This window comes from Cervus elaphus, chromosome 31 (assembly GCF_910594005.1).
Source record: "Cervus elaphus chromosome 31, mCerEla1.1, whole genome shotgun sequence".
Classification (NCBI taxonomy): Eukaryota; Metazoa; Chordata; class Mammalia; order Artiodactyla; family Cervidae; genus Cervus; species Cervus elaphus.
The window spans coordinates 47,517,581-47,529,708 of record NC_057845.1 but is presented as its reverse complement, the minus strand read 5'-3'; the positions used below and the strand labels follow the sequence as shown (position 1 = coordinate 47,529,708).

Here is a 12,128-nt window from a genome sequence, read left to right as displayed (position 1 = left end):
CAGATAAGACTGGAAGACAAGAAACATCAACCAGGGAATTTATATTAAGAGATACATATTCCACATCTACTTTCAATTTCCAAAGAAAATACCACTTATTAACTTTATTGCAATATTTATTGGAATGAGCATTTTTGCCTTTTCAGCATTAGCATAGAAAATGGCACTTTTAAAAAACTATTGCTTTCAAATCAGTAGACCAGAGAAGTGATGCTTAAAGAATATTTTTAAGGGAATGCACTGAAACCATGGCCCTGTCCATATGCTTGATTGAAACTAGTATCTGGGTATGCATTTCAGTCTTGATTATAATTGCTTTTTCAGATGCCATGAATGAAATTTCACCAGAGTTAATCCAGTAAGGTCATTATATTATCATTAGAGATCTTTTTTTTAGTCATAGCTATTTTAATGACTAATTGGATTGGATATGTAGGGGCTTCATTGCTCTTACAATATCCACAATATGGAAGAGAAGGAAACAGAAACACATTATTTTTATGAATGGAGAGTCCCTTTTCCTATACAGAGGAGAAATGGGGTTAATAATTTGTCTCACTAGTGAAATTGCTTTGCTAATTATAATATTCAAATAAAATAAGTAATTTATTCTGGCTTCCATTATTAGAGAATTCGTTTTGTTAAGTTTCTCTCTCTCTTTTTTTAAAATAATTTTCACTGTGACTTATGTTTAAGACAAATTTACTTAAAATATACTCAAGACTAAGTTAGTTACTAGGTTTTGCAAAGCTTAACATGAGTTATCTATACATTGGATATTTTTACCATCACACTCACAGCACATATAAACACATGCACAAACAAACACCATATATACACACAGAATCATCAGTCTACACCTCACACACACACACGCACACACAGACCAGCTGTTTCACTGATCAATGTCCTCTTACAAGGCCTTTGATTGACCTGTCTCCAGTTATTGATTTTTGTCTATTTCACTTAGACCAGAAGGAAATAGGTAGCGATTCAATTTCCTATTACTCAATTTAGAAGTAAGGAATTAGTGTCACAGTGAAGAAAAAAGAAAACACATATTGTGCAAAAATGAAATATGATATATTTTGTGAAAGGAATGAAGGAGACACAGTTAAGAAGAATGGGAAGGATCTGAAAAAGGTAAAAAGCTTAATGAGAAAAGGTAAGGGAATGACTACGAAATATGACAAGGTAGACAGAGGAAGAGAGATGAGATTGAATAAAGAAGAGAGGTTCCGTGAGCACAATCTTCACTTTTTATGTCAGAATGGCTTTTCTTCCTCATAATAAGGGAGACTATTTGCAAAAGGAATGAAGACAAGTCCATTTTCCTCTGACATTTTTGGAGATTGATTCTGCTTCTTCTTTTGTAAATTCTTAAATGTAATGAAAAAAGTAAGCAGACAAGGCTGAAGAACAGGTCAAAGAGAGAGTTCAACCATTTGACATATTTTTTACGGTTCAGTAAAATTCCTCTTCCACTATCACCATTTCCAGGCAACCTCCAGTACCAATGAGGTGTTTAGAACTTAACTGACATAAGCTATTTCATTTCTAAAAACATATTTTTTTAAAACCCACCTTTGTTTGGAAATTCTTTTCCCTTACTTTATAAAAAAAGACATTCACTCTTTAATACTGCACAAAATATTTTTGTTAGATTTTTCTTAAGCTAACATGCTAGCTGATAAAATAGTCTATTAATTATCAGAACTAATCTGCTCTCTGTTGTTTTTATTGGATACCTGTGGCTAGGGAGCAGAGGAATAAGGGTATTTTATTTCTCTTTTTATTTGTTTTTCAATTTACAACCATCTGGTACGAACCTGAAACTTGTGGCAGGAGTCCCATTAAAAGGAGGAATACAAACACATGAACAAGCCTTGTTTTCATAACTGAAAATTGAGTGGGTTCACATTTTTATGGAGGCCTGGTGGAAAGACCTAGTGTGATCACATATTTCAGAAATCTGTACTTTCAGCTCTGTCATAACTTACAAAAAGAAGCAGAAGTGTGTGACTTTTCCACAGGAAAAGATTTTTCCACTTTTCCCCATTTATCAAATGGGGACTTCTTATTACATAGTGGTTAAGAGTACAGGTCTGAAATCATATATTTGGACTCCTTTTCTGCGACATTCCAGCTGTGTACATGTGGGTATTTTACAAGTTTTTAGATAAATGGAGATCATAATACAACTTCCTCAAGGGATTGGGTTAATAATTAAATGAGAATAATGAATAAAATCCAATCAGCCCTGAGCTCAGCTTTTCTCATTTTAAAGAAAATTGTCCCATCATTATTTGAGAAGAAAACATGATTTTAGTCATACAGTGAGGCCATAGAATACCATCAAAACTTTAATTTACAAGATCTTTTTTCCATATGTGGATTCAAATGTTAACACCAAAAGGAACTTTAAACAGCAATATGCCAGGTTGCATTTCTGCTTAAAATGAAGAAAGCCACAACTGAATGTCATACACTAAAGAAAGAAAGAAAAAACTGAATAATCTATAAAATGACATACTGTGAGCCTAGGAATTAAGGTTGCAAAATAACTGGATGAATTCAATTGCTGGGAGTACCAAACCCCTCTGAAGAGAGATGGAGACACACAGAATGACTCAACGTTAGTAGAAAAATAGGAAGAAGTGGAAACCATAAAAAGAGGGGAATGATATGAAGTCTTAGCACATTTTTAAAAGCCAAGTGTGGGCTGCTATAACAGTGTAAAAAGTTGGGAGACCTAGACAAAAACGGATGCTGTGCCTTGCTAAGTGGCTTCCGTCATGTCCAAGTCTTTCTGACCCTGTGAACCACAGCCCGCCAGGCTCCTCTGTGCATGGGATTCTCCAGGCAACAATACTAGAGTGGCTGCCACGCCCTCCTCTAGGGGAACCTCCCAACCCCGGGATTGAACCCACATCTCTTATGTCTCCTGTGTTGTCAGGTGAGTTCTTAACTAGCACCATATGGGAAACCCACAAAAAGCGATGTCTAATTCAACGACAATTTCTCTTCACCCAAGATTCTATCAGCAACCTGACAGAAATAGCAGAGGTGGCAGATTTGTTAGCTCTCCTTCCAATGGTACAAGCATTCAGGAACGTCAACATGTGAGACTCAGTCATGAGGTTCTGGAGAACTCCATTCACCCTCTGAGCACTGGTTGAATCCAAGCTGAAAAATTCATTTACAAGAACTTTGAAAAACTCCTCTCTTTCTCCCCCCCAGGTGTTCATGGCCTCTTGACAACCCTCCTACCCAGCAGTCCTCCCGCCGAGTGCCAGGATACAGTGGCAGCCCAGCACTGCAGAGACTGACAATTATCCTGCACTTAAGGTAACCATAGCAACAGCAAAACAAATCCCATCCAGAATATATTGATTCAACTCACCATGCTAATGGCCTGATACGAGAAAAGGGTCCACTTTTGGACATAACTATTATTTCCTAGACAGCATATTAAAAAGCAGAGACATCACTTTCCCAACAAAGGTCCATATAGGCAAAGCTGTGGTTTTTCTAGTGGTCATGTACCAATCTGAGATTTGGATCATAAAGAAGGCTGAGCACTGAAGAATAGACACTTTCAAATTGCTGTGTTGGAGAAGACTTGAGAGTCTTGTGGACTGCAAGGAGGTCAGGCCAATCAATCCTAAAGGAAATCAACCCTGAATATTCACTGGAAGGACTGATGCTGAAGTTCCAATATTTTGGCCACCTGATGCCAAGAGCTAACTCATTGGAAAAGACTCTGATCCTGGAAGAGACTGAAGGTGAAAGGAGAAGGAGGCGGCAGAGGATGAGATGGTTAGATAGCATCACTGTCTCAATGGACATGAGTTTGAGCAAACTGCAGGAGATAGTGGAGGAGAGAGGGGCCTGGCATGCTGTGGTTCAAGGGGTTGCAAAGAATCGGATTTGACTTAGTGACTGAACAACAACAGCATTTGCTTAGGAAACTACACTTTTCTTTATAAATAATGTTTGACAATTAACCAAAACATTATGAAACATATACGAAAAAAATTGTGTATTATCAAAGGAAAACAGTGTCAAGAAATTACATTCAGAAATGACACAGATGGTAGAACTATTAGGAAGGGGTTTTAAAACAGCCGTGATTAATACATTTAAACAATCTAGTGAAAAGTCTGTCTTTAAGGGTTATTTTTATAATTACATAATAGAGGAAAGAATTAGTTATCTTGAATATAGGTCAGTAGGAATAATTTAAACAGAAATACACAAACCAAAAAGTGGGGAAAAAAAACAAACAAAAAATCAGAGGATCAAGACAGAATCAAACAGTCTGAATGTGAGGCTGCCAGAGTTAATACCGTGACGGGCGGCCTGGACCTAAGTTTTAGCTTCCCCCGAAATGGTAAGATTCCCTACCCCCATCAGGTAACCTGGAGCCAGCCAATCAATATGCGCCCAGTAAGAACAAAGGGAGAGCTGAAAAGCCCGCGAAAGTCTGTACCGATAGAATTACTTTGCAAACATGTAACCAATCCGCTTAAGCCAGCTACTAACCGCTTTTGCATATCTTATAAATTTGTGTACCAAGCTTGAGCCAGGGCTTTTCTGACCCTGCACCACTGTGATGTTTGTGGCAGAAAGCCCTGGCTCGAGACAGTAATAAACTTCCCTTTTTTGCGAGTTGCATTGTCTTGGAAGCCTTCTCTCTTCCCGCTCGGGGATTCGGACATCGGGCATAACATTTGGGGGCTCGTCCGGGATCCCTTGACAGGGAGAAGAGAACGCTTACAGGACAAAGGGGAAGGATAAATAATAACACCGGTGCTCAGGAAGCAGGGGGAGCAAGCCGGCGTAAGGCCAAGGCCAGCGGACGCGCTGGGGGGCAGCCGACTCCGCGAGAAGGTTTTTTTATAAAGGGGGAGCAAGCCAGCGTAAGGCCAAGGCCAGCGGACGCGCTGGGGGGCAGCCGACTCCGCGAGAAGGCTCTTTATAAAGGGGGAGCCAAGCCGGCGTAAGGCCAAGGCCAGCGGACGCGCTGGGGGGCAGCCGACTCCGCGGGAAGGAAAGTTCCTCTCCCGACCCCGAGCCTGGTGAACAGCGGACGTCATTCGGTAAGGTGAATCTGCTACCGGGAGGCAAGAAAATTCAGGGGGCCCGAAAACCCAGCGCTGTGTCGTCGGCCGACGTTTGTTTGTCCGTGTGTTTGTCTTTGGCTCTCCGTGTTTTTGTGTGTGTGTGCCGGCATTGTCTCTAGTCTCGTTCTCTTCTGGTGCATCGTTCTTTCTCACTTCTGACTTATTCTCTCTCTTCCTTACCGTTTATTCTTTGACCATGGGGCAGGGAGAATCTACCCCACTTTCTCTCATGACTGACCATTTTTCGGATGTCAGGGCCAGGGCCCATGACTTGTCTTTGCTAGTCAAAAAAGGTAAATTAATAACTCTTTGTTCTGCAGAGTGGCCCGCCTTTCAGGTTGGATGGCCTCCGGAAGGCACCTTTCAACCGTCCATCATACAGGCTGTGAAGGAGAAGATTATGGCTCCTGATCCCTGGGGCCATCCGAGTCAAGTCCCCTATGTCATGGTCTGGCAGGATCTAGTAGAAAATCCGCCTAAATGGTTAAAACCTTTTGTTTACAAACTTCCTAGTTCCTCCAGTTCACAGGTCCTGGTGATGGAGACCCCCCCGGAGGAAACCAAAAAGAAAGAGGACCCAAAACCAGTCCTTCAGGAATCATCTTATCCAAACCTGATAGATCTAGAAACGGAGATAAGGCCTCCGCCATATGTGCCCTCCTTGCAATCCCCTCCGAGGAGAGAAGCTCCCACAGGTGAATCGAGAGGATTAAGAGGGCCAACGGGAACCGACCGTGAGGGGGGACCGGCATTGGGGACCCGGGGGAAAACTAAGGGAGATAGGGGTAAGCAAGACCCTGGGGACCCAGAGTTACCTTCATCCACTGTTCAGGCGCTCCCCGTCCGAGTGGGACCAACTAACCCGGACGGAGAGCGAACCTATCAGTACTGGCCCTTTTCCACGAGTGACCTGTACAATTGGAAGACCCAAAACCCTCCTTTCTCAGAGAAGCCCCAAGGCCTCATTGACCTCTTAGATTCCATTTTGTTTACTCATAATCCCACCTGGGATGATTGTCAGCAGCTGTTGCAGGTGCTCTTCACCACGGAAGAACGGGAGCGAATTCTGGCAGAGGCGCGGAAACGGGTACCAGGGGTCGACGGGAGGCCAACCGCCCAGCCTCATCTTGTGGACGAGGGGTTTCCTCTGTTGCGGCCTAACTGGGATTTTGAGCGGGTGGAAGGTAGGGAGCGTCTCCGAGTGTACCGCCAGACTCTAATGGCTGGCCTGCGGGCTGCAGCAAGAAAGCCGACAAATCTGGCAAAGGTAAATTTAGTAAGGCAAGAGCCCACTGAAAGCCCGGCAGCCTTCCTAGAGAGGCTGATGGAAGCTTTCAGGCAATATACACCTATGGACCCCCAGGCTGAGGAGTCACGCGCTGCAGTTTTGTTAGCGTTTGTGAATCAGGCAGCCCCAGATATTAGGAAGAAATTACAAAAGGTAGAGGGATTGGGAGAACAGACAATACAGGATTTACTGAAAGTAGCTGAAAAGGTATTTAATAATAGGGAGACCCCAGAAGAAAGGGAAGAGCGAATTCGGCGGGAGGAAAGGGAATTAGCGGAAAAGATCAGGAAAGAAGAGAGGGAACATAGGGCGAGGGAAAACCGGAAGAACCAGAAGGAGCTAGCCCAGATTCTTTTTGCGGGGTTAAAGGCCGGAACAGAATTGAGGGAACCTCGAGACCCCCGGACGGGAGAAAAAGAAAAACCAAAAAGGCAGGCCCTAAAGAAGGATCAGTGCGCCTACTGCAAAGAACAGGGGCACTGGAAAAACGAGTGCCCTAAGAGGGACTCAAGGAGAGGAATGACCCAGAGAGAGAAAATCCCCCCCGGAACTCGAGTTCTATATGCGGGGGAAGACAGTGACTAGGGGAGTCGAGACTCGGCACCCCTCCCCGAGTCCTGGGTAACCATACATGTGGAGGGGAAACCCGTTGGCTTCATGGTGGATACTGGCGCCCAACACTCTGTTTTAAATCAAAAACTGGGACCAATGTCTAAGAAAGCCAGCTTAGTGCAAGGAGCCACGGGGACAAAAAGATATTGTTGGACCACAGAACGGAAAGTAAATCTAGGGACCCACCAGGTGTCCCATTCGTTTTTGGTGATACCAGAATGCCCAGCCCCTCTACTTGGAAGAGACTTGTTGACTAAGGTTAATGCTCAGATCCATTTTGACCCAGGGGGAATGTCAGTCACGGATGGACTTGGACAACCGATACATGTCTTGTCCCTAGCCTTAAGGGATGAATACAGACTTTTTGCGCCTAAGCCCTCAGAGACCATAGCACTAGATGTACAACCGTGGGTCCATAAATATCCATTGGCCTGGGCAGAAACAGCAGGAATGGGACTAGCTAAACAGAGACATCCGGTCGTCATCGAGCTAAAGGCCGAGGCAGTTCCTGTGAGGGTGAGACAGTACCCTATGAGCCAAGAAGCTCGGCGGGGGATCACTCCCCACATTCGACGGCTCATGGAGGCCGGAATTCTCAGGCGATGCCGATCCCCTTGGAACACCCCCTTACTGCCGGTGAAGAAGCTAGGGGGGACAGATTACAGACCAGTCCAAGACCTGCGAGAAGTCAACAAACGGGTGAGTGACATACACCCAACTGTCCCTAACCCGTATACCCTCCTGAGCAGTTTACTGCCTGAGTACACTTGGTACACTGTGCTGGACTTGAAGGATGCCTTTTTCAGCCTACCCCTGGCAGTCCAGAGCCAAGAGATATTTGCCTTTGAGTGGACTGAGGAGGAGGGCCAACCAGTAGTACAATTAACTTGGACCCGCCTCCCACAGGGGTTCAAGAACTCCCCTACCTTGTTTAATGAGGCTCTGAGTGAGGACCTCTACGAATATCGGGCTTGCCACCCAGAGGTCATTCTGCTACAATATGTAGATGACCTTATGTTGGCTGGAACCACAGAGGAAGCTTGCAGCCGTGCCACTGGGGACCTATTACAGACCCTAGGCATCTTGGGGTATCGCGCTAGCGCAAAGAAGGCACAAATAGCCCAGCAAGAGGTCACCTATTTGGGGTATAAGATCAGGCAGGGGCAAAGGTGGCTAACCCAGGCCATGAAAGAAACAATATTGCAGATACCAGAGCCCAAAAACCCCCGCCAGGTGAGAGAGTTTCTGGGGACTGTTGGATATTGCAGACTGTGGATTATGGGGTTTGCTGAGAAGGCCCGGCCCTTATATGAGGGAAGTAAAGAGACCCCAAAGTGGACTTGGACTGAGCCAATGAAACAGGCTTTCCAGACACTCAGACGGGCCCTACTAGAAGCCCCAGCCCTTGCCCTGCCTAACCCAAATAAGCCATTCCAGCTGTTTATAGATGAAAAGCAAGGAATAGGAAAGGGGGTCTTGACTCAACAATGGGGACCATGGAAGCGGCCGGTAGCATACCTTTCGAAGCGATTAGACCCGGTGGCCGCTGGGTGGCCCCCTTGCCTTCGCATCATTGCAGCTACAGCCCTCCTTGTCCGCGACGCTGACAAGTTGACGTATGGACAGCAACTCTCGGTTTACACCCCCCACGCCGTGGAAGGGGTTTTAAAGCAGCCGCCGGGTAAGTGGATCTCCAATGCCCGCTTGACACACTACCAGGCCTTGCTGCTCGATGCCCCACGGGTGCGTTTTCAGACCCCTTGCTTCCTAAATCCGGCCACGCTCCTACCCAATCCAGAGAAGGACAGCCCTCTCCATGATTGCAGTGAGATACTGGCTGAGGCCCTGGCGGCACGAAAAGACTTAACTGATGTACCCCTAAGCAACAGTGAGCTAGTATGGTTCACCGATGGGAGCAGTTATGTAAAAGATGGGCAAAGGAAGGCGGGAGCAGCCATAGTTGATGATTCAGGGCAGACGATATGGGCTGAGACACTACCCCCAAACACTTCTGCACAAAAAGCAGAATTGATTGCCCTAATACAGGCTCTGGAGCAAGCCAAAGGGAAGAGAGTCACCATTTTTACTGACAGCCGATATGCTTTCAGCACTGCCCATATTCAAGGTCCCATATACCAAGAAAGGGGATTTCGGACAGCTGAGGGAAAAGAGGTCAAAAATCTGCCTGAGATTCGCAGGCTCTTGGAAGCTGTCCAACTACCCCGGGCAGTAGCTATAGTACATGTCCCCGGTCACCAGAAGGGAGAAGACCCTAAGGCGCTGGGCAATCGTGCTGCTGATGCGGCCGCTCGAGAAGCGGCTAGCCGGGACTATGCCGCCCCCATATTAGCCGTGGGACTTCCACCCCCTGGTATGGGGACCTTGCCACCAGTTCCCGAATATTCCCTCCCCGATCTCGCCTGGATCAACAAGGATACCACCCTCCAGAAAGATGACCAAGATGGATGGTACCGAGACCAAAACAACAACCTGATCTTGCCTGCCTCCCTGGGTCGTCACCTGTGTGAACACCTGCACACAACTACACACTTGGGAGAAAAAAAGACCCTAACACTTCTCCAGATGGCCTGCCTGAGGTTCCCTCGTCAAAATGTAACTGTACGAGAGATAATTCAAGCCTGCAAAGCGTGCCAGCTGATGAGGGCAGAGAAGAAGCAGCACTCGGGAACGAGGTACCGAGGGGAAAAGCCAGGGCAACATTGGGAGATAGATTTCACCGAGGTAAGGCCAGGCAAGTATGGGTACCGCTATCTGTTGGTACTGGTAGATACCTTCTCGGGGTGGGTAGAAGCTTTCCCCACTAAGGGAGAGACAGCAATAGTGGTTGCTAAAAAGATCTTAGAGGAGATAGTGCCTAGGTATGGGCTGCCAGTGACTATGGGCTCTGATAATGGACCTGCCTTTGTGAGCCAGATTGTACAAGGGCTGGCCCAAGCTCTGGGGACGAAATGGAAGTTACATTGCGAATATAATCCCCAGAGCTCAGGACAGGTTGAGAGAATGAATCGGACCCTAAAAGAAACTTTGACAAAGTTGGCAATAGAGACTGGCGGGGACTGGGTGACCCTCCTCCCCTTTGCACTCTTTCGGGCACGTAACACCCCTTATAAGCTGAATCTTACTCCTTTTGAGATTCTGTATGGAAGACCCCCTCCTGTGTATCCTATTTTCAAAGGAAAATATCTGCCACCCCCTACTTTGGGACAATTCCAGCAAACTCTGATAGCATTAAGTAAGGTGCATAACCATGTTTGGAAATTGATTCGAGAGATACATGAGGGCCAAAACAAGAGGGCCCTCCCCTCACATAATATTGGCCCAGGTGATTGGGTTTGGGTAAAACGACACCAATCTAAAGTATTAGAACCTAGATGGAAAGGCCCTTATGTTGTTCTCCTTACCACTCCTACCGCTGTCAAGGTCGACGGGATTGGACCCTGGGTTCATTGCAATCACGTGCGGCAAGCCACATCGGAAGAACAGGAAAAAGCGCGAGCAGAATGGAAAGCGAGTCCTCACCCGTCAAATCCTTTGAAACTGAAACTTGTCCGCTGGGAGACCTCCTAATTCTCCTGCTGATGGCAGCTCTCATCGACCCAGGAGCGACCAGTCATAACCCCCATCAACCTGCTAAGATCACATGGAAACTCAACGACGGGCAAACTCATGAGCTGCTCAATGAGACCTCAGGAATCCACCCTCCAAACACCTGGTGGCCGGACCTGAACTTCGACCTCTCAAGCCTCTTCGCAAAGCAGGACGGTCTCCATGATAAGTACTATAGGGATGGGATAAAAAACCATAGGTTGGGGTTTTGGGCTTGCCCGGGCTATATAAAAAATAACTGGAAAACCTGTGGTGGCATAGAAAGCTATTATTGCAGGAGCTGGAGTTGTGTGACCTCTTGTGATGGACCCCAGAGGTGGGATGTCGGAAACAGAGATCTAGTTAGCTTCACCTTCAAGGACCGTAGACACCAGGGGCCTCAGGTACGAGTACGATTTAACCAGGAACGGGTGAAGAAAGAAAACCGCTGGACCTCAGGACTGACTTGGGGTTTTCAGCTCCACGTAAATTGGCCCGGCCCCTACCCAGGCGAGCTTTTAATCATTAAACAGGTTATTGAGCCGGTGCAGGTACATAGTTTAGGTCCCAATCTGGTCAAAGCATTACAGGGGCACAAGGCGACCCCCAAGCCAACCCCCTTCAGACCAAGCTTGCCAGGAACATTTAACATCTCCTCTACCCCTAGCCTCAGAGGCAAACTGACAGAAACCCCTGGCCCTCTGGCTGTTACCATTAGCTCAGCAATTCAGGACCCCCTATGGGCCTTAGTGAATGCAGCCTTTACGGTCTTAAACCATACCAACCCTAATGCAACCCAGTCCTGTTGGCTTTGTTATAATCTTCACCCCCCCTTCTATGAGGCCATAGGCCTCAATGTCTCTTACTACTTATCTTCAGGCCAGAACCCACCCCCATGCCGATGGGAAGAACGCAAGGTTGGCCTCACAATGAATGAAGTTTGGGGACAGGGACTCTGTTTGGGCACAGTGCCACGTGATAAAACTTCCCTCTGTGCCCGGACTATTAGTAACCTACGCTTATATGGCAAAAATTGGATTGTGCCAGAGGTTGGGGGCTGGTGGATTTGTTCACATACTGGGCTAACCCCATGTTTAAATGTGAAGGTTTTTAACCAGAGTCAAGAATTCTGTGTTCTGGTTGCTGTAATGCCAAAAATCTTATACCACTCTGAAGAGGTTATGTACTCACATTGGGACCGAGAATTGCCAAGACAAAAGAGAGAGCCAATCAGTGCGATCACCATGGCAGCCTTGTTCAGTCTTGGGCTGGCAGGAGCAGGGACAGGAATAGCTTCACTATCTCTGCAAGGCCAAGGGTTTTCTTCCCTACGAGCCGCCATAGATGAAGATATAACTCGCATAGAAGAATCAATCAGCCACTTAGAGAAGTCTCTGACTTCCTTGTCTGAGGTGGTCTTGCAGAATAGGAGAGGATTGGACTTGATTTTTCTCCAACAGGGTGGGGTCTGCGCGGCTCTGGGAGAAGAATGTTGT

General features: G+C 46.4%; 1 protein-coding gene across 1 annotated transcript; it reads left to right on the top strand.

Annotated features, from left to right (window-relative positions):
- Nucleotides 1–1,071: 1,071 nt before the first annotated feature.
- Nucleotides 1,072–10,503, top strand: LOC122687392 (the record flags this gene model as incomplete). Its single annotated transcript, XM_043892873.1, is given in 6 exon segments — nucleotides 1,072–1,165; nucleotides 2,957–3,122; nucleotides 3,241–3,348; nucleotides 5,038–5,107; nucleotides 6,103–9,378; nucleotides 9,460–10,503. Coding segments are annotated over 6 exon segments (4,758 nt in total), but the record flags the coding sequence as incomplete, so codon positions are not given.
- Between the last annotated feature and the right edge of the window lie 1,625 nt (nucleotides 10,504–12,128).